Below are 21,609 nucleotides of genomic sequence, written 5' to 3'. Positions count from 1 at the left end.
AAGCCAAGTAAGTCAGTCAGAGAAAGACAAATACCATATGCTTTCACTCATATGTGGAATTTAAGAAATAAAACAGATGATTATAGGGGCAGGGAAGGAAAAATAAAGTAATACAAAAACAGAGAAGGAGGAAAACCATAAGAGACTCTTAACTATAGGGAAAAATTGAGGATTCCTGGAGGGGAGGAAGGTGGGGGATGGAATAATTGGGTGATGGGCATTAAGGGGGGCACTCGATGAAGTGAGCACTGGGTGTTATATGCAACTGATCGATCACTGAATTCTATCCCTGAAACTAATAAGATGGTAAATGTTAATTAAATTGAATTTAAATTTAAAAAATTTTTAAAGAAAGTAATATCAGAGGAATGGAATTGACTATGGAGAGTTGACAGCTCAGCCTATTCACACCACCCACTTACTTCTAGGCTCAGCTGTAAGCACCAATTTCCAAGCCCTATGTTGTCTTCTTTACGAGACAGTGTGCCCCAGTGCTTCTGTTTGCTGTCCCTGACCTCGGGCTGGCTGAGCGTCATGTGTTCCCAGAAGCACAGACACCAGTCCTCCTGGGCAGAGCCCCAGAGCCAACAACAGGGTGTCACCGCTTAAGGGACATAGATGTCATCGAGTCTAACCCTGTACAACTGCTCTACAGACAGGGAAACTGAGCCCCAGAGAAACCCCAGGGCCTGGGGTCTGTGTACAAAAAGCACTGGGACCGTCTTAGGGAAGAGTAGGTGATTCTTGGGAAGGCTTTCTACATAGAAACATGCATTCCTTCAGTAAATTTTTATTGAGTATCTGCTGTGTTAATCACCGGCTGGGCTATGATGTGAGGGATCCCCAGACAAGTGAGAAATAACTGTGTTCTGGAATAGCTAACTAGATCTGAGTGGGAGGGGTTGGAGGTAGGAAGGAAAAAAGAATTACACAGAATATTCACATACATTGTGGACAAGAGGGCACCGGTATGGGAGCCAGAAGGCCCTGGTGACTCTTATCACCTATGTGTTTCCAGGCAAGTGACTTGTCCTCTCTGGGCCTTGGCAGCCTTGTCTACAAAATGGGTGTGATAACCTCAGCTTTGCCTAACCCACAGAGAAGACATCTGGAGAACTCTAACACGTAACATGTGGTTGAAGATATTTTAATAAATGAATAAATACACTGATTGCAAACAAATGTTTGTACCAAGGCAAGGGACTGATACATGGTGGAAAGTTTACACACGCGCCCCCCCCTTCCCTCTGCTGAAAGCAGCCCCCTCCCAGGTCCCTGAACATAACACACTGGGCAGAGGTACAAAAGGAGAGACAGGCTGGGTGGCTAGAAGGGATCAGCTGGTGGGGGCAGCACAGAAAGAGGAAATGGAAGAGGTGAGATGAGCAAAATTTCCTTCCTGTTGCACCGTCGATGGAGCATGATAGGAAGAAGTCGGTCTGGTGCGAGATTCTGGCGCGACATCTAATCAATGTGAGTAAACATGGGCTTTACCAGAACTTCTAAATTGGAGGGCAAGTTTGCAGTTTAGAAATTCCAACTTGGAGACTCTAGAGATAGTCTAGACGGACCCCGTCATGGGCTTGGCCCGGAAGGGGATGAAGTTTGCCCAAGGAAGACAGAGAAATCGGGAGAAAGAGACCGAGAGTGAGTCAGAGTTGGAGGCAGGGCCAGACTGGGGCTCTTCCAGCAGAAGGCCAGCTTGTCGAGTGCGGGCCGGGCTGTGCACATCTATTGCCATGCTCTCTAGCTTGGGCTCCGCGTGAGTGGCAGCAGGCACTCTGCATGCCAATGAGCGAAACCCCCGACTATGAGGAATCTGCAGTCTAGTAGGGAGACAGTCTTGCCCCTGAGCAGTATTTCCCCTTACAGACTCAGGAAGCTCGAAGCAGGGCATCAAGGAGGCCTGGAGAGATTGGGGAAGCTTCTGGGGGGGGATGGGCCTGGAGTTGGCTGGTGGAGGACAGGAAGGGTCGGGCTGCTGGCAAAAGTTTCCCAGATTCAAGTCCTCGGCTGACAATAGAAGCAGGTGTTTTGAAAATGTGATGTCACTTTTTGCTGTAATAGTAGATGTGTCCAACGTGTTAACATTGTGTGTTAGGAGTGTGTGAGAACAGTATGTATTTTAAGGTCTCTATTCTGAAGTTGAAGCAGCTTGGTATCCTGTAGGAGAGGGTCCCATGCATCTTGGCTGCCTGGCTTCCCAGGCTGGGGTCCACACCCTTCCCAGGGTGAATAATCCTTGCACATCTTAAAGAAGCAAGAAGATGAGTTCGGAGCCTTCTCGTGCCAGCCCACTTCAACATGGGGAAGTCCCTCTTGTCCTTCAGTGGCCTCTCTTGGTGTGCTGCACTGCTGTCTCTGCGTTGGCTGCTCTTGGGGCCGGTGGGGAACAGCTGGGGGCTAAACCCCAGGACGGGGGTGCTTCCTCTGCATCAAAGAATGTGGTCAAGTGCCCAGTTGTCTGCCATCCGACTTCTCAGCCACTATCCCTGCAGCCGGGCAGAGAAGAGCGGGTCAAGAAGGAAAAATGCAGGACACATGAGGTGGTCGGCCGGTGTGGCTACTGGGTCAGGACTGGGGTGGGTCTCTGGAGGGCAGGATGAATTATGGAAGAGCCTACCTGGCCAGGCTCAGTCCTTCTTAGAACTCCCTGCCCCTGGAACCATGACTGACTTCCTCTGGCTAGAATCTGCCCATTCCAGAAGGGCCCAGCCTTTGCTGGGAAAATGTCTCAGTGAATTCCCCAGAAACCTGTCCATCGGTGCAAGGGCTCTGAACTTCCCCAACCTGCCCTGCACTCCCACGAGTAGGTGTCTGAGGGGCTGTGGCTGGAAATTCAGCTCAACAGGAAGCAGATGGGCTGAGATATTTTGAAAGAGGATGAGACAATTTGAACAGCAAAATCGATGATAATAATGGAATAAAATTAATATTCACGAGTCCATACTGACATATATATAAATAAATTGAAAGAAGGACCAACTCTTTCTTATGGTAAAGTCCAATTAGTAATTGTAAAAAAAATGATGGAAGTGGTGAGAGAGATTTGCTGGGGTAAGAGATTTTAGCTCCCAGAGCTGGAATTTTTGACATAGGCATAAAAACTGGTGTCATTTTCTAAAGTTTCTGGATAAATGGCTGGGCGGGAGAGTCTTGCAGGTTTGGGCACAGCTCCACAAGTAATTATTACTGGGACTGGCAGAGTGTGAAGCCAGCGTTCCAGCCGTGCCAGGGTTACCAGTAGGGCAACTGGTTTGAGCAACAGCAGAGCGATTCCTCCCTTTCTGACTATGAGTGTGGCCGGGCAGCAGATGGAAACGCACGCAACCTTTCTGTGCACGGGGACCTCCGGATGTTTGGCTGCAACAGCTCTGGCAGAAAAGCAAGATGAAGACCCAGTGGAGGATCCACAACTTCATTTGAATATTGTGGAATTAAACAAGGAGTTTAGGGTGAAAAGCGAGGAGCTCTCCGACTCTCTCATGAATTGCCCCTGGCAGCCCTTGGATACAGTTCACTCTAAAATCCCAGATGAGCCCCCACAGAAACATGATGTTCATTAAGCTACCCAACTGTCATATTAATTGCATCCTGTTTTGTTTTTAAAGATTTTATTTATTTTGGGGGGGAGGGGCACGGGGCGTAGGAGAAGCAGGCTTCCCACTGAGCAGGGACCTCAATGCAGGGCTTGCTTCCAGGACCCTGAGATGTAACCTGAGCCGAAGGCACACGCTGAGCCACCAAGGCGCCCCTGTTTCTGTTTTTGAAAAAAACCAAATCTCCCAAGAATGTACTGGATTCTCTATATAAACAAATGCAAATCTCTGGGACTTAAATGTGACTGATGTGATAAAATGCAATGTAAATAAACTTTACCAGCACACACACACACACAAGAATGATGGAAATAGAAAATCACTGTTTGGCAAACAGCACAGTAATAATTGTCAGAAAGCATCATCAACGAATGTTAATATTAGTGGGCAAAAGTTGATAAGCACGAGTATTTGCATAGTCTCAAAGCGCCTCCCCACAAAAGATGCTTATTAATTGCAAAGGAATAAGTAGTTTTACAGCGGAAAAACCTGGCAGACACCATCTTACCAGGTGATTAAAGTTAACGTCGCCAGTAATGAGACATATTGAAATCATATACCCCTGGTACAACGCACTGAAAGGGACACAATATCACTTCCGTGGTGTTCCTACCTAAAATACGTAACTGTAATTTGATCTTGAAGAAGCATCAAACCAAAAGTTAGGGACGTTCTACAGTCCACTTAGAAACTACCAAGGTCATGGAAAACAAAGCAAGAAAGACTGAGGAACTGCCCCAGAAATGGAGCGACTAAGGAGCCACAAGAGCCAAATGCATTGTGGGAGTCTGCTTCAGATCTTGGACCGGTGTAAGGACATTAGTGAGACAGCTGGTGACATTTGAATAAGGTCGGTAGAATGGTATTGTGTCAATGTTAATTTCCTAGTTTAGATCATTATACTGTGGTTCTGTGGCTAACCTTAGGGAAAACTGGCTGACAGGTGCATAGAAATTCTGTGCACAACTTTGCAAGTAAAAAATCACCTTAAAATAAAACGTTTGAACAAAGTGGGGGGCGGGGTGAGGAAGGAGCCTAGGTTCTAGAACTTAGCTGTTCTAATTCCCTCGAGAGACGTATACAGAATGCAAACAAGCCAGCAAGCCAATCTTAAAAGGTTATCCATCCCCAGGAAGGAACCAGGGCTCTGGGGCATCTGTTGGGCATCTCCCTATTCTTTATCCTCTCTATTGGCAACCGCCATTTGGCCTGGAGAGACTTGGAGACCCAGCCACTTGGAAGGTCGCCTCTACTGGAGTGAGAACCCATCACAGCTTGGCCTCCACTCTAGGTGGCCTAAGGACCCCAGGTAAAGGTAGATGTTTAAGTCTGTGTCCACCTCTCTGGGGATATTTAGTTCTCACCATGACTGTCTGAGAGAGGCAGTGTCCCCACCCCCAATACAGATCTGAACACCGAGGCACAGAGAGCTGAAGCCACCATCTCTAGATCACACATAGCCAGATTCAAGCCTGGCACTGTGTGACTCCATTGCCAACACCTGTGAGCACCTGGCATTATTCTGTTACTGCTAAATTCAGGTAGAGACAGCAGGCATCCACCAAGCACCTGCCGCATTCGGGCCGGCAGCGGGGTTGGAGGCGATGCTGGCTGAGACATTGCCGCCGGACCGCAGGTGCTGTCCGGGCAGAGAGGTACCCCTTACAGTGGCAATCATATGGCAGGCAGAATGTCACATGCGCACATATTCAGTCAGTTTCTGCCCTTGCCTGGCCCTAGGCTCCGGCTGGTGGGTCAAGCATGGTCCTTGCCCTGGGAGCTCCTGATCCAGGAGGAGAGAAGAAAAATAAACAGGCAGAGGTACATGGTGGGATGCGGGTGGTGGAGGGAGAAGGTTGGGGGAAGAGGGAATCTGGTTTGGAAAGTCTAGGAGCTGAGAATATTGCTGACACTCTGAGGCGGGCAGACACAGCTCTGCTTTGTGGGAGTTGTGGCTGGACGAGATGTGGGGGAGGACGGTAGTAGGATCATGCTGGAGAGGTGTCTGAGATCAGTACAGCTGGATGGAGTTGGGAAAAGCTGCCTAGCAAAGGCCTGAAGGTCCGGACCGGAGCTATTCCTCTCCTTGGCCCAGCAGCCCGGGGAAACGGTCCAGAGAGGTGTGGTTGGGGACGCGTGTTTTCCGAAGTCATCAGATTGTCTTTGGGTGGGGGGGTGTTGCTTCTTAATGAGGGGCGGTCGTTTGAGCTTGACTCATTTCCAGGGAGGGAAATAGGCTGGGGCAGGCACGAAGGGATGCCTTGTTCCGGCCTTAGAGCAGGACGTGTGCAGGGCCGATCCAGAGAGGGGGAAGATTCCTGCTCTCTTCTGCACTTCTCTGAGGAAGGACCCAGGCGCAGCTGCTCTCCTCCTGGCTGAGACTGGACACCCCCAGGCAAGTGGGTCTGGCTCTGGTAGGTTATGGCCGCAGTTGGAGTGGGGTGGGCCCTACCCAGGGGCTGCAGGGAGAAAGACTGGATCCAGTGGCTTAGAGAGCCGCCACAGGTGTGGGGAGAGGGAAGTGCCAATGGGTCAGGGTGGAGCATTCTCTCGAGGGCAACTCTTGGAGCAATTGCCTCAGCAGCCCGGGAGTGAGGTAGTCTGCTGGCCCCTTTCCCCTTGACTCCAGCTCTGGGAATCTGCTTTGTGGATTCTGAAATCCACAAAGTTGGTATCAGGCAACTGAGTACCTCAGGCACTCCCTTTCCTGCCCAAGCCTCAGGTTCCCCAGCTGACACAGATGAGATGGTCTTTAAAGCGCCCCCCTACCCCCGCCCAGGGCTGAGCTTCCCCAGCTCTGTGGTCTTCTTCTGCACACATCCATACTCTCTCCTTATGCCCCCTCGTCCTCTCTTGTTACCCCCTGCCCAAGTCCTCAGCCCCCTCCTTCTGCCCCCAGACAGTCTCAGGATCTCCTCTTATCCATCCCGGGCTAAGCCAAGTGTTATTTTGGGGCCTGGAAGGGAACCGATAGTTATGTGCCAGGCACTCATTTAATTATAATAAAAACTGCAGGAAGGAGACAATTTATAGGTAAGGCTCAGAGAGGTTAAGTAATTTGCCCAGGGTGACTCAGCCATTAAGAAGTGGACTAATCTTTTTTTTTTTTTCAATTTATTTGAGAGAGAGCGAGAGAGAGAAAACACGAAGAGGGGAAAGGGTCGGAGGAAGAAGCAGGTTCCCCAATAATGAGCAGGGAGCCCAATATGGGACTCGATCCCAGGACCCTGGGATCATGACCTGAGCTGAAGGCAGACGCTTAACCGACTGCACCACCCAGGCACCCTGGACTAATCTATTCTGTCTATTCTTCCACACTGCACCATGCTGAGTGTCCCACCCTCCCTGTGGGTAGTGAAGGTGGTGACTATGTTTCATTTTGAACCAAGCATAATGCTCAAATACAAATGCAAGGAGCTCTAATGGTAAGATTGCAGGCAACGATGAGAGAGAAAGGAGAAAAAAGCAAAACGATTCAGGAAAGACATGAAAATCATAGCTTCTTTTGCAGCAGCAGCTCCTTCAAGAGTTGGGCTCTAAAACCACCTCGTTTTTATTAACTGAAATAAGCTTTGGGGGGAGGGATTGCCTTGCGATTTTATCAATGTCACAAACAACCCCAGTCCCTGATAAGAGCCAGGAAACGTTGAGTAATGTGGGGTCCCAGGGAGCATGGGGAGCAGGCGGGCCTCACATCTCCCTGGGAGCAGGAAACTTCAAAGGCCCTCATGCCCTGCAGGGGACTGGACAAGCCGCTCTCTTCCAGCCAGGCTCTGTGATTCCACAAATACAGGGAGGTTTAGTGCGGTGGACGGAGCTCTGGTCATGAAAACAGGCAAGATACACAAAAACATTCCCAAAGATTATTCCTGGAGGCAATTAGCCTCTTTGCTATTTTTTTCCCCTTGGATTTCTGCATTTTACATTGCATGTATATAACTTTTGTAACAGGAAAAATGCATGTTAAAAAAGTAAAGAGAGAAGGAGAGTGTGCAATGGTCCGGGGCTCAGAGATTCAGGGTTCTAAGGTCAGCTCTGCCTGACTTGTTGTGTGGCTCTGGGCTTCCTGAGGAACCAGCGGGGTGACACGGGCTGCCTCTAACAAGGGACCCAGGAGGACTTGCAAGGACCAGACTATAAGAGTCTGGGAAAGTAAGGAGCCCCATATAAAAGTCAGGATGGAGTTACTATTGTTTTCATTGTGTTTTATACATCCCAATGGATCCAAACGCAAGGCTTCCCATAGTGGACCATGAAGAGGGCAGCTGTCCATCCTGTGAGTCTGAGTGGGGCTCCCAGCATGTGGTCCAGGGCTCTGGCTCTGGAGCCACTACAGGGACTCCATTTCTGAGCCTGCAGCACGCTTGCTGAGCGTCCGTGGGCAAGTTACTCCCCCCCTCTGAGCCTCAGTTCCTCATTTGTAAAATGGGAATAACAATAGTGCTTGTCTCACAAGTTGTGCGCGGTGAGTACACTAATGCACAGAAAGCTTGGCAGAGGGGGACAACAACTGGCTTGTTATTTTCTTTGAGAGGCAAGATAACTTTTTAAGAGCGTGGGCTCTGGGAGGGGCGCTTGGGTGGCTCAGTTGGTTAAGCGTCAACTCTTGGTTTTTGGCTCAGGTCATAACCTCAGGGTTGTGAGATCCAGCCAAGCCCGAGTTGGGCTCCACACTTAGTGTGGAGTCTGCTTGAGATGCTCACCCCCTCTCTCTTCTTCTGCCTTCTGCCCCCTTGCCATTCTCTCTCTCTGTGTCTCTAAATAAATAAATAAATAAATAAATAAATAAAATCTTAAAAAAAAAAAAAGAGCATGGACTCTGGGTTTCAATTCCTGATCTAATACTCGCTGTGTGACCTTGGGCCAGTTCCCTAACCTCTCTGTGCTTCAGTTGTGTCGGCTATAAAATAGGGCTGATAATAGTATTTAACTTCTATAACTCCTGTAAGGTAAATATGAGGATTGAATAAGTCAATACATGTAAAGCTCCATGCCCCAGCACCCAGCACACCGTCAGGGCTCTATAGTATTAGCTGTTAAAACGATTGCACACGATTTACTCCTCACAAAATTCTTTGCCGTGAGTACTATTTATTTTACGGGCGAGAAGACAGCCTTGTGCAAGTCAAGGGCTCCAGGATGGAAGCTTTGACTTTGTGTTAGGGCTGGCAGGGCCCGAAGTTCAAGCCCAAGGGCATCCCAAACCAAGCAGTGAAGCAGAGACCCGGCTCGGCCCCGTAAGTTGTTCATGAGTTCTCTCCCAGTGTGCCATTCCGGAGGCACTAAACTTCTTTCTTCTGGTCCTCCTTGTGTGGCTTGCATTTCCTTTCCCTGTTTTTTGTTGGGGTAGCATCAACCCCCCACCCTCTTCCATTCAGGCACCGGAGCAACAACAGCAGCCTGGTCTCCTGTCACTACATCTCTAGTCTCCATCCTTCACCCTTGTCTTTAAATGAGCTAGCCCATTCAAATCCCAGCTCTCCGACTTACTAGCTGTGTGGCCCTGGGCAAGTTCCTTAGCCTCTCTGTGACTAACTTTCCTCATATGTAAAATGGAGATAATAATAGCCCCCGCATCAGGGTGGTATTGCGAGGACGAAATGCATGGATGCATGCCGAGCTCTGAGACCACCGCCTGGCCCAGCGTAAATGCTATGAAAGTGGTGGGCGTTTGTCACTGTTGTTGTAATTGTCATATACTCAGTAGAGTTTAACATCTGGTGTTTTCTCAAACCCAGGAGGAAGAAAATAGAGTGATCCCCAGCTGTTACCAGTTCACCCAAAGGCAAGCACTCTTCTACCTACATCCCAAAGCCAGAGCGCTTTCTGCAGCCAGGCGCTGTTGTTGGATAGGGCATCGCTCCTAACTCCTTGCTTGTTTTCCAGCCACAGGGAGGCCGGGAAAGCAGAATGGTCAAACCAGATTTATAAGCTGAGGCGCCCATCCCAAGCTGGGCCAGGGTGGAGTCCATCTCCACCCAGTCCTCCCAGAGCGGTTAGCGGAGCCTCCGGAGGGAGGAAGCTGGGGGTGGCCAGAGGGCACATCCTGTGACATTGGTCCAGGGAGGCTGTGCCAGCTGGAGACAGCCCTTGAACATGGCTCAAGGAGAGCAGTGCACCGGACATGCTCCCTGGCTAGGGGCTCCCCAGGCTGCTGTGGCGGGACTGGCCCAGGCCAGGCAAATGCCCCACAGAAGGAGGGTCTTGGGTCTGCTGTGTCCAGGGCATCAATGGGGGGAAGGCAGAAAGCCAGGCAAGGGAAAAACGAGGCGAGACAAGAAGGGACGGAGAGATGTGACAGTACTGATTAAGTCCATGGTCATTTACTGAACACCTCTCAGGTGCCAGCCCTGTGCTAGTGAGCTCCACCCCTGCCTTGCAGAGGGGGGCAAGCGATTCTCGAAAGGTGGCTCCGCTCAAGGAGGCAGGCACCAGGACTGAGGAGTGACCTTCTGTGAGTGCTGGCGGTTAAAGCAGGAGTTAACCAGGCTAGCAGCCTGGGCAGGCTTCTGGGAAGGGAGAATTTGGGTTGCATTTTAAACGATATGGTTTCCAAATTGTAAGGAGGCCAGCATAATTTTTGTTCACTAGAAGTGATCTCATGTTATTCTTAGTTTTACATTTTGAAAGCTCATGTGGCTTTTTGGGGTAACCTTTGAGCTTGTTTATTTGTTCACTAGTCACAGCTGCACTGTAGGCTGCACACTCGGTACGGCCGTGCCGCGGGAGACCTACATGTGACCTTGCCCCAAGCGCTCTTGGCTGGGGAGGAGGGCAGCTACAGGGCTGACGTCGCAGGTTGAGGAGGAAAAGTGATGGAGACAGCGACAGAGGCAGGGTTAGGTCAGGCTTCATGGGGTCTTGATCAGCGGTTTGCCAGTAAAGGTTTAATAACCAGCTCGCAGGGATGGGGGGGGCACATGCAAGAAGGAGAGGAAGCTCCAATTTGTAGCATTTGCCATAGTGTAAATATCCCCACCACGATCAGCTTCAAGCTACCAACTTAACATCCCCAAAAGCAGAATTGGTTAATTCCACGATAATTTGTTGGATGCCTCCCAGACGTTGCATAACTGGCTCTCACAAGCCTGTGGGAGCTGCTCCAGCATCTGACTGACTTCGGATGTTCTCTGCCACTGGTTACTAAGGTCAGAAGTCCCGCTACCAGAGGCTCATCCTTCAAATTCAGGTTTGGCTGTCCTGAAAAGGGGAGCTAGGGGGAAAGGGTCACCAGTTCTACCTTATATCTTTGGGGCCATCCACTCCTGGGTCCCTCATTTGCTGATCTGAAGCTGGGGGCACTGGGACTCCACCCATTCCAAACCTCAGTTTCCTCATCTAGAAAATGGGAATCATAATAGTATTGCTTCCCAGAATTATGGTGAAGATTAAAGGAGAAAATTACATCTATGTGTTCAGTTCATGGAAGGAATTCAACTAACATGGCTGCCCTCCTGCCTAGTTGGATATAGCAATACCCTCTCTTTTGTTGCCTCCACTGTGACTTCTCTGAGAGGCCTAGGGAGGCAAGCCCCAGATCCTCAGGAGGGGACATTACTCTCCAGCCAGAGATTCTTGCTGAGTCAAAGCTGGAGCCAGCCCAGGCAGCAGCCTCAGGAAGTCACAAAGAGGATGATATTACTGCTTCGGAGACAAGCTGTAGTTTGCCTTTGTGCCCTTGGCTTCATTGTTGGGAAAGTTCTGCTCACCTCACCTTTGTTTTCCCTCCTCTTTGAATCCTCCATCTCCATATAGTTCCCTAGATTCCCCCAAAGGTTCCCCTGCAGAACTTCATGCTGCTAATTCATACTAGCACGTAAATAACTGATACCCTCATTTATTCCTCTCAAGGTATTGTTGGATAAACCGAATGAATTCGGGCGTAAGGAAAAGTGAACACAAAAAAGAAAAACCCGAGTGAGTCCAGAGGGACAGGTAGGTGTGAGTTGACAGGGACCTGAAGGGCAGTCAGGAGCATGGGGTTCATGGTCTCAGAGTTCAAGGCGGCCTGGAAAGATTCCCAGAGTGAAAGGTCAGGAGGCCAGAGACCCTGAGAGGGAAGGGAACAGTGTTCCAGGTGGAAGGAACCTTGTAAAGGTGACGTGGCCAGCCTGGAGCCTGCTGACTCTGACCTCTGGCTTTGATCAAAGCAATCATCAGACTTGGTTGTTTGTTAAAGCGGGGACTTTGAGAAACCAGGTCAGGATCAATGTCATTAATGCTGGACCAGAAGAGCCGGTGTTTAATCCCTCCTCCCAACCCCAGTAGCTCACGGACTCCGACAGCAGCCATGCTCTGGAGGCGTCCTTGCTGCTGCCCAGCAAAGGGAGGGGCTCAGGGACAGGAGACCCCAGATGCACAGGAGGGGAATGGAGGACCAGGAAAGGAAGGAGCAGGCCAAAGTTCCTGAGGCCAGTCAGGAGCCCAACCCTAGATAAAGCCACCCGGGCTGAGCTGCTAGGTAGGGCTAGGGCATGCGTGTGGTTTCCCCAACATTCGGCAGACGCCGTTTAATAGAAGCCCAAGGGTGGTGCAGAGGCTCAATGAGTTGGAAGACGGGGGTTTCCCTGGGAGACCTTTTGTCTCAGCAGCGCTGTATATTTCCATCAGCTGTGAGGTCCCCGTGTCATGGATATAGGATGGGTCAGCTGAGGGCCTGAGTTTCTTTGGGAGTTCTACCTGGGAAAAAAAAGAGACAAAACGTCTACCAGGAAGGATTGGGGCAAATGTCTGCAATGTAAAAGTAAAAAGCTAAATCCTTACCATATAAAACCTCTCATTTATAAAACGAGAATACCATCCATTAAAACAACGAACTATTCACAGAAGAAATAGAAACAGCCATTGAACATATTAAACATTTCAATCTCTCTTGAATCAAAGAATAAGAAATAAAACACAGAAGAGCAAAGTGGGCTTGATTTGTATTTCTTGGTTTATGAACCATGATCACCAGCCTATAACCCCCACTCCAGAGGCCACCATGCATGATTGCTTCCTTCAGTGACGCATTCTTTTTTATCTCCCACTCTCTCCTCCAAAACCTTCTTCTTCATGGGCGAGTAATCTAATGTATTTAACCTGAAGTCTCTCTCCTGGAACACAGAACAGGATTAAGCATAATCCTTGGTTCATGACAGATTCTTATCACTGGTACATGTGAGGCTCTCTCTTTAAAATAATTTTATTTTATTTTATTTTATTTTATTTTATTTTTTGGAAGATTTTATTTATTTATCATCACACTCACACTTCACACATAAAACACACAGAATATGCATACAACACCCACACCACACCTACATCTTAAGAAATGTTTCCTCAAGTCCTTTGCTCATCTTTTAATTTTTTTTATTTGTCTTTTTATTGCTGAGTTGTAAGAGTTCTTTATATATTCTGAATACTAGACCCTTATCAGAGAGAGAGAGAGCATGCCTGAGCAAGGGGAGGGGCAAAGGAAGAGGGAGAAACAGACTCCCCGCGGAGCAGGGAGCCCGATGCAGGGCTCCATCCCAGGACCCTGGAATCATGACCTGAGGCAAAGGCAGATGCTTAACCGACTGAGCCACCCAGGTGCCCTTAAAAATCATTTTTAATAATACAATTAAAACCTGGGAAACCACTGCCCCAGACGGAACTAACTTGACTACAGACAGTGACCTGCCCTCATCCCATGCCTCTGGCTTCTGCCCAGGCAGCTACCATCTTGAATGCTGTGCCTATCATTTCCCCTGCTCTCCCTTTTATCACTTTGAACTCCTTCAAAGTATTTTTGTTACATTTGTTTTAAGTCTATTAAACAAGTATCATGTATGTATTTTTATGGGACTTAGAAATGTTGGACATATTCAAATGGCAGTAAGGATGTAGAGATTCGAAGGTGGTGATGAAGGGGTGTGAGGAAGGAATCCAAGATGTCTCCCACATTTCAGTCCTAGATGACTGAGTAGCTGGTAGTCCCAATCAGTTAGAGAGATGTAGGAGAGAAGACACTGGTGGGAAGATGATGGACTCAGTTCTCAACAAAGCAATCATTTAAGCTAACATTCAACGAGTGCCTACTATGTTCTGGGCACTCTTTTCGTAGAGTGTGAAGTGGTCTACGTGAATGATCGCACTTAAGCTTCATAAGAACCCTACAAAGTAGGTACTATTATTAGTAGTAACATTTTGAAGATGGAAAAACTGAGGGATGGACAGGTTTAGTAGGTTCTCAGTCTCTCAGCATGATGGATCACACCTTTCTGTTACAAACCTAGCTATAGCGGATAAAATACTTTTATTTAAAAATTTTTTTAATGTTAAATATTTACAAATAAAATGTTGATATAAAACTAAATATTCATAAATAAAATATTTTAAAAGTAACAAAAATAAGGGAAATCCTTAGGTGATAAAAGTTGAGAAAATTCAAAGCCAGAGTGGACACACTAGATGTTTATGGATAAAGCAAGTCCCACTGAAGAGAAGTGCTTGTTAAAAAAAAACCAAAAACATAAGCCACACAAAAAACAATTGTAAGGCACACATGTGGAAGAATATGGAGACACAATACATAGGTGAATTGGTATCCCCTAAATAATAAAGAAAAATCTGAAAGACATTATCAGTTCTTTAAAACAGTGAAGGAAAAAATAAAGAAGAGAAGCCATAATGAATGAAGGGAGTACTATGAAAACACCTGAGGTTAAGCCACCCACCTAGGGTGACAGAGCTATAAGTGGTAGGCTCGGGCTCCCCACACTTACGCCCTTCCTCCTAGCCTACAGGTACTGACGTCGATGTAAAGAGTCTGTCGGGCCTCCCAGAGCAGTAGCAAAGGTGGGTCTGGAGAATGGAAGGGAATGCCTGGTTTCATCTTATTTTTCTCCCACCACACTCTGGTCCACAGAGCTCCAGAACTGGGCGTGTCCTCCCAACATGGCCTCCACCGCCTCCCCTGTGCCGCCCACCACCGAGGCTGCCAGTTCTGAGAACAGCAGTTCCTTCTATGACTATGAATACTACCTGGACCAGGTGGCCTTCATGCTCTGCAGGAAAGACGAGGTGCTGGCCTTTGGCAGGATCTTCCTGCCAATCTTCTACAGCCTCATCTTCGTGCTGGGTTTGGGCGGGAACCTCCTTCTTCTAGTGGTCTTGCTTCGGTATGTACCTCGCAGGCGGATGACTGAGGTCTATCTGCTGAACCTGGCCATCTCCAACCTCCTGTTTGTGGTGACGCTGCCTTTCTGGGGCGTTTCTGTGGCCTGGCATTGGGTGTTTGGGAGTTTCTTGTGCAAGATGGTGAGCACCCTCTACACCGTCAACTTCTACAGCGGCATCTTCTTCCTCAGCTGCATGAGCCTGGACAAGTACCTGGAGATCGTCCACGCTCAGCCCCACCACGGGCTGAGAACCCAGGCCAAGAGCCTGCTCCTGGCTGCCCTGGTATGGGCTGTGGCTGTGGCTGTCTCCGTCCCGGACATGGTCTTTGTGCAGACACATGAAAACCCCCCGGGCGTGTGGAACTGCTATCCAGATTTTGGAGGTCACTCGACCATCTGGAAGCTCTTCCTCCGTTTCCAGCAGAACGTCCTGGGGTTTCTCCTTCCACTCCTTGTCATGATCTTCTTCTACTCCCGCATTGGCTGCGTGCTGGTCAGGCTGAGGCCCCCGGGCCAGGGCCGGGCTCTAAGGATAGTCATAGCCCTGGTGGTGGCCTTCTTCGTGCTGTGGTTCCCGTATAACCTCACCTTGTTTCTGCACTCGATGCTGGACCTGCAAGTCTTTGGGGAATGCAAGGTTACCAAACACCTGGATTATGCACTCCAGGTGACAGAGAGCATCGCCTTCCTTCACTGCTGCTTCACCCCCATTCTCTATGCTTTCTCCAGCCGCCACTTCCGCCAGTACCTGAAGGCTTTCCTCGTCACCATGCTCAGGCGGCACCAGGCATCCGGCCCTGCACAGGCCCCGCTGTCCAGCTGCTCTGAGAGCAGCAGGCTCACTGCCCAAGAAGAAATGACAGGCATGAATGACCTCGGGGAGAGGCAGGCCGAGAGCTCCCCCGACAAGAGTGATATGGGGGGAAATTAAGCCCAAGTGGCCATACCACAGTCTGGGGAGACTGGATGGGACCTAGCTCAGTTGGGCATCCCCCCAGAGTCCTCTCTCCAAAGGCCTCAGGGACCAAGTTGCCACACCCCGTGGTCAGTTCTCAGTGCCCCACGATCAGCGGCATTTGCTTACTCCCGCCTCCTTCCTCCACTTTCTCCACTGCCTTCCAGGAAACCAGACTCTCGTGCATGAATTGCTAGAGTAGCTTCCCAACTGACCTCTGTGCTTCTTGTTGTCATGCTCTCCTGTCATCTAATCTGCACCCACCAGCCAGAACGATCACCTCACCCTCAGCCATCACTCCCATCTTCCTCAGAGTACACCAAGGCTTGCCACCCACCAGTCGGCTCCCTTCCCTGGGGCTCAGCTGGGAAATACTGCTGCCATGTTGTTTAATGTCACAGCGTTGATAGTGGCTCCAAGGGTCTGGCAAGTAGGAGGGGCTGGGAAGTGCCCCAGGTGGGGCAGTTCCGTGGAACGTGAGAGCTAGCAGGTGGGAGGTAGACTGCACACATGTTCCCAACAGCCCAGGAGGATCACCCTTCCTCTGCTTCCCATACCCCCTCCCTGGAGCCTTCAGGGGGGGTGTCCCCGGGGTCTGCACAATTAAGTCCAAAGTCTTTGTCCAGCTTTGAGGCTGGAGCTTTCACAAGTAGAGTCCCATACACCAGTTTACCCTTATACTCCTTCATTACTTTTCACTTCCTGGGCACTGGGCACCCCTTGTTTCTTGCGCGTTCCCACCTCCGTGTTTTGTGCTCGCCCACTCTCTTGTGTAACGGGTTATTTTTCTCCCAGCTGTCCCCTCATCCTTGTCCTGTAATGGAATTCTGCTTGCTCTGGGAAACCACCCGTGGTTCACTCTGCCCTGTGCTTTGGGTAGAGTTCGGGTAGAACATAGGCCAATTACAGCCTTACCTTTCCCTGGCATGGTGATTCATTTAGGACAGGCACAGGACCCAGGCAGAGCTTGTGAAATGCGGCAAGTAGAAGAGTCTAGAACAGAGGCATGAGACTGAAGCCAAGAGGATGTGCGCTGTGGGGGTGCTCCTTCATCTACTCGAATTTCAGAGGGTGAGGCGATAGCGCCGTGAGGGAGCAGACCCCAAGGGCAGTGTGGAAGCCACAGAAGCTCGTCATGGCTAAAGCTCATTCCAGCTCTGGACTTGACAGTTACACGAACCAATCTGTCCCTTCCCGTGGTGATGTTTTGTTACTTGCAATTTAAGGATTCCTGGCTGATAGGCCCTGCCTGGGTGCTTCCCTCTTCATGTCTCTGATGGTTAGCATCTGCCCTGGCCACTGAAGACCTTTCCCCAGGGAGCCCCTGGCCCACAGGGACATCTCCCTTTCCTGAACTTCTAAAGCATCCACGGCTTTTCCCCACCTACCAGAACCACCTGGTACAACCTGCCCACATCCTGCCGTGTCCGTCCTGAAAAACAAAGCACGGCGCCTGGCAGACAGCAGTGCATGGAAGGAAACTTACAGGTGGATAGAATAGAGGACAAGAGAACACAGGGCTGTGTGTATGCAAGCTCCAGGAGACCGGGGACTTTGCCATGTGTTAAATCGATATTCCCTGTGCTTAAGGCAGTGCTCAGAATATAGCGGAGGCTCATTAAGTTTTTTTTTTTCAACGAATGACTGGATGGATAGAAATGGAGCAGGTAGTCAACATTCTGCCATTCTTTCTTCTCTTCCCCTGAGCTTTGGATGCTCTCATTATAGCCCACGTGTCATGAGCAGGGCTGTCCCTGGATGGTGCCAGAGTTGACTGTGCTGATTTTTCTCTTGTTGTTTTTCCCCTCCTCCATCTAACTCAGCTCTTGTGCCTTTACTTCTCTGCCCCAAGGCCCCAGAGTCCCACTGTCATGAAGGACTCTGAGCTCCCTTGGTGCCCTAGGAGATGAAGCTCTGGATCTGAAGGTGGTGATTTGTTTGAGGATGTGGGGGATAGGGTTCTATTTTAGAGCTCCTGAAATCTGCCCCACAGGGAACCCACAGAGCAGCCTGACTGTACTAATAGGGTCTGGGGACCCAGAGTCTCTGACTTTGTATCCATGTTGCACGGATGGAATGGGACAAGGTATGCCAGCCAAGCGACATCTGGCAGGGCTTGTCCCCAGCACTGGTGCGTGTGTGTGTGTTTGTGAGTTGCCGTGTGGGCTGTGCATGGTACATATGGCTGTGTATGTAGGTCCGACATGAACATGTCACTGTGTCCACATGGGTCTGTGTCTGTGCCCACAGGTCTTCTGTGTGTTCCCGTGTGTCTTTCTCTAGCAGTGTACGTGTGGGTATGTGCTCTCTGCAAACAGCAGGTGTATAAGAAGGGCCCTGAAGCCTGTGCCCTGGGGGAGGAGAAGAGCTGGCCACAGGTGACCCACTGATCCCTCTCACTGACCTCATTGCCATCGACTGCAGCTGACCGTATTGAGGGCTCTCACTGTAGCAGGTACCAGCCAGGGAGTGAATTGGAGGTGGGCTCTCAGAGCCTGGGCTGGGACGGAGCCCTCTCCATCCAGACCTTACTCCCCAGCCTGGACGTTGGTTCTTCGTGCTGCTCTCCATCTGCCCAAAGGCCTGGCTCCCTGGCTGCACTGCTCAGATGTTTCTAGGAAAGCTCCCAGGATTCTCTTGGTCCTCAGGTTCTGAGGCAAGATGGACTTTTCCCCTGGCTGACCCAGGGAGAAGGACAGCCATGGCTCTGGCTGGGAGCAGGGCTGCTCGCCCTCTACTCTCTGAAGGTTTGAGGGTTTACAGCTGTTCCTACCTATGGAAAAAAACCCAAACCAAGCCAAAACAAAAACCTCTTCTCTTTCCCAGGTGCCTGCAATTCTGCCACTGGCCTGTCATCCCTGATCTTGCTTTGTTAGAAGTTATCCTCAGAGAATACACATAGTGGGCTTTTCTTCGAGGGAGAAGAAATCTGGTGCAGAAATGAGGATTTGGGGGTCAGGACTGCTGTGTCAGAACAGGTAGCAACTAGATGTCTCCTTGGGGGTTTCAGTCTTCCTACCGTCTCAAGGCCCTGGTAGGGAAGGAAGGGTAGCCCTTGTAGAGAGTGTGTCCAGCCCCCATGCGCAGGGCATAGGACTGCAGGTGCCACAGGCCCCTCCCTTGCCTGCAGGTGGGCATTGGCCTCTCTGTGCACAGTCTAATCCTGGGTGCTCACTGCTTCCTGGGAGGCCTGTTGTTATGGTGAGTATCCATGACTATGGGATGGTGTACTTGTATTCACCTCGACCTGACCCACTGACGGTTCCCTTGGTCCCAGGCATACCCTCAAACATGAAGCTCCTGGAAGAGCTACACGAAGTCGCTCTCAGTTGAGAGCTCTTGGTCTTGACTCAGTGCACTTGGGCCCACAGGTCAGGCCCCTGGTCCAGATTTCTCTGGGTGTGGGGAAAATGAGGGGCTGCAGCGCCTAGGTCTGGGCAGGGCCCAGGAGTGTCTGAAACCCTACATCTTTGCCCAGATCCCAATACCTGCTCTGGCACAGGGCCTGGCTGTGTGGAGAGGCTCGTTGGTAAGCTCCCCATGGTGGCTCCCAGCCTCTCAGTCCCTTTCACCCTCTCCTGTGCTCCCCATGTGACTTTTCTTGTGCTCTTGGCCCCTTGCGGAATAGGATGGGATATTCTGGCTTCTCTGAGCCAGTCAGAGCTCTGTCAGGCTCCCAACAGACATCATCATTTTGGGGCAGCTAGACCCAGAGAAAGGCACACTCTGGCCCAGCGTCATATAGGTAGTGGGGGCAGACTCCTGCCTCCAGTCCCAGCCCCTACCTGAGTTACTCTAACAGCCTGTCATTCTAGCAAAACTCTGGACAGAAGAGCCAACCTCAAAAAAACAGAAGAGGCCAGTCATAGATGTGGGACAGATGAATAAGAGAGAAGCCCCACTGGGCATCCTTGCAGGGGGTCTACGCTGCCAGGCCCCCTTTTTCCAGGACCCCATGGCAGCTCCCACAGCCTCTGCCCTTCCTGTCCCGGGAAGCTCGGCTCTGGCAGCAACACACTCTCACCCCCTCCCAACCCTGGGAAGCATGCCTGGCAATGGGATTGTCTCCATTTCGTACACCAGAAAGCTGAGGGAGGCCAGGGACAGGAAGGAAATGATTTGAGGACATGCAGTAAAGTAGCCGAGATGGAGTCAATTTTCTATCATTTAATCTCCATTTAGGAAATTGGGGGTCAGAGATGAAGTCATAAGATACCAAGCGCTATGAGCTCCAGTGGAGGGGGGGCAGGAGGAGGAGAGCAGGACACAGAAAGCCATGACACATAACAGATGTGCTATGATGCACACCATGCCAGGGGAGCCTCAGGGGATGGAATTCGTTTCTGGCCAGGGGATGGAAGAGGGGGAGATCCAGGAAGGTTTCCAGGAGTAGCCAGCACTGGGGTTGGCCGTTAAAGCAAGCAACTCTCCTTTACAGACCATTCCATCGGAGGAAGTTGGCAATGTTGAATTGCACTGGATTGAAAATTTAGGGACCGACTGTGGCAAAATTTAAATGTTAAGTGAGTGTGGAAGGATGGGGAGCCAGAGAAGTGAGAATGAAAATCAGAGGTGAAAGGTTTGGAGAAAGGTCAGGGTGAATGGAGGGCCAGGCAGGCCTGGTGTGGAGAGATGCAGAGTGGTGAGCTATGTGGATGGCTGTGGGGGTGGGGAAAAGAGGACAGTTTCAGAGACACCGCAGGGCCTTGAACTGACAGAACTGGGGCATGACTGTGGGTGAGAGTGGGGGAGGTGAGGGTGTCTCTTCTGTATCTGTCTTAGGGGGATACGGTGGGTGGTGGTGTCCTGACCAGAGAGAGACAGGGAAATCCGGAGAAGGGGGTAGTTCAGGGCCGAGGTGGGGGACAGATGCTGAGTTCTGCATGAGCCAAACTGAGTCAGAGGGGCTGTGGGACCCGGATGGGGAGGGTGAGGGTCTGGAAGTAGGAGAGGGCTCTGAGCTCAGCAATGGTTGTAGAAACCAGAGGAGGGACGGAGATCACCCTGGGGTGGGGATGTGGAGGGGAGACAATCAATGGCACTGAGAAGGGACCTTGGATAACTCCTACATGAAAAGCAACATGTCTCCAGACCTGCTCTATCCAGTTCTGGAGCCCCTAGCCACACATGGCTGTTGAGCACTTAGAATGTGGCTGGGCTGAAATGAGCCATGCTGCAAGGGGGAAAAGTACATGCCAGATTTTGAAGGCAACACAAGAAAAAGAAGTGTAAAATTATTTCACTAATATTCTTATACTAATGACATACTGAAATGCTAATATTTTGGATATATTGGGCTAAGTTAAATATATTATAAACATGAACTTCACCTGTTTCTTTTTGCTTTTTTAAAAACGTGTCAACTAGGGGCGCCTGGGTGGCACAGCGGTTGAGCGTCTGCCTTCGGCTCAGGGCGTGATCCCGGTGTTATGGGATCGAGCCCTACATCAGGATCCTCTGCTATGAGCCTGCTTCTTCCTCTCCCACTCCCCCTGCTTGTGTTCCCTCTCTTGCTGGCTGTCTCTCTCTCTGTCAAATAAATAAATAAAATCTTTTAAAAAAATGTGTCGGGGTGCCTGGGTGGTGCAGCGGTTAAGCGTCTGCCTTCGGCTCAGGGCGTGATCCCAGCGTTATGGGATCGAGCCCCACATCAGGCTCTTCCGCTATGAGCCTGCTTCTTCCTCTCCCACTCCCCCTGCTTGTGTTCCCTCTCTCGCTGGCTGTCTATCTCTGTCAAATAAATAAATAAATCTTTAAAAAAAAATGTGTCAACTAGGAAATGAAAAATTACACCTGTGGCTTGCCTTGTCTTGCTCTGGACGAACCTGAAGTCCACAGGCTGTAGAATAGGCATTGAGGACAATAATAAAGTGAGGTGGGAGGCTGGAGGGTAACTTGTAGGACTTGCAGG

The 21,609-nt window shown here is 50.2% G+C and overlaps 1 protein-coding gene across 4 annotated transcripts; it reads left to right on the top strand.

Moving 5' to 3' along the window:
* The first annotated feature begins 1,408 nt into the window (after positions 1 to 1,408).
* ACKR2 (atypical chemokine receptor 2) lies at positions 1,409 to 19,548 on the top strand. Of its 4 annotated transcripts, XM_034662135.1 has the most exons (6): positions 4,435 to 4,449; positions 5,340 to 5,420; positions 5,824 to 6,013; positions 9,338 to 9,384; positions 11,451 to 11,534; positions 14,491 to 19,548. In XM_034662135.1, exon 6 carries the CDS (start codon positions 14,520 to 14,522, stop codon positions 15,672 to 15,674), a length of 1,155 nt encoding a protein of 384 aa, XP_034518026.1. In that variant the 5' UTR covers positions 4,435 to 4,449; positions 5,340 to 5,420; positions 5,824 to 6,013; positions 9,338 to 9,384; positions 11,451 to 11,534; positions 14,491 to 14,519; the 3' UTR covers positions 15,675 to 19,548. The 4 variants fall into 4 exon arrangements, with proteins under 4 accessions (XP_034518028.1, XP_034518029.1, XP_034518027.1 ...); XM_034662136.1 differs by lacking the exons at positions 4,435 to 4,449; positions 5,340 to 5,420; positions 5,824 to 6,013 and adding an exon at positions 1,446 to 1,473; XM_034662137.1 differs by lacking the exons at positions 4,435 to 4,449; positions 5,340 to 5,420; positions 5,824 to 6,013; positions 9,338 to 9,384 and adding an exon at positions 1,409 to 1,473.
* Positions 19,549 to 21,609: the final 2,061 nt, after the last annotated feature.

The sequence above is a fragment of the Ailuropoda melanoleuca genome, chromosome 6 (assembly GCF_002007445.2).
Source record: "Ailuropoda melanoleuca isolate Jingjing chromosome 6, ASM200744v2, whole genome shotgun sequence".
Classification (NCBI taxonomy): domain Eukaryota; kingdom Metazoa; phylum Chordata; class Mammalia; order Carnivora; family Ursidae; genus Ailuropoda; species Ailuropoda melanoleuca.
Note: the sequence above shows the minus strand (reverse complement) of the source record. Positions and strands in the feature narration are given on the sequence as shown.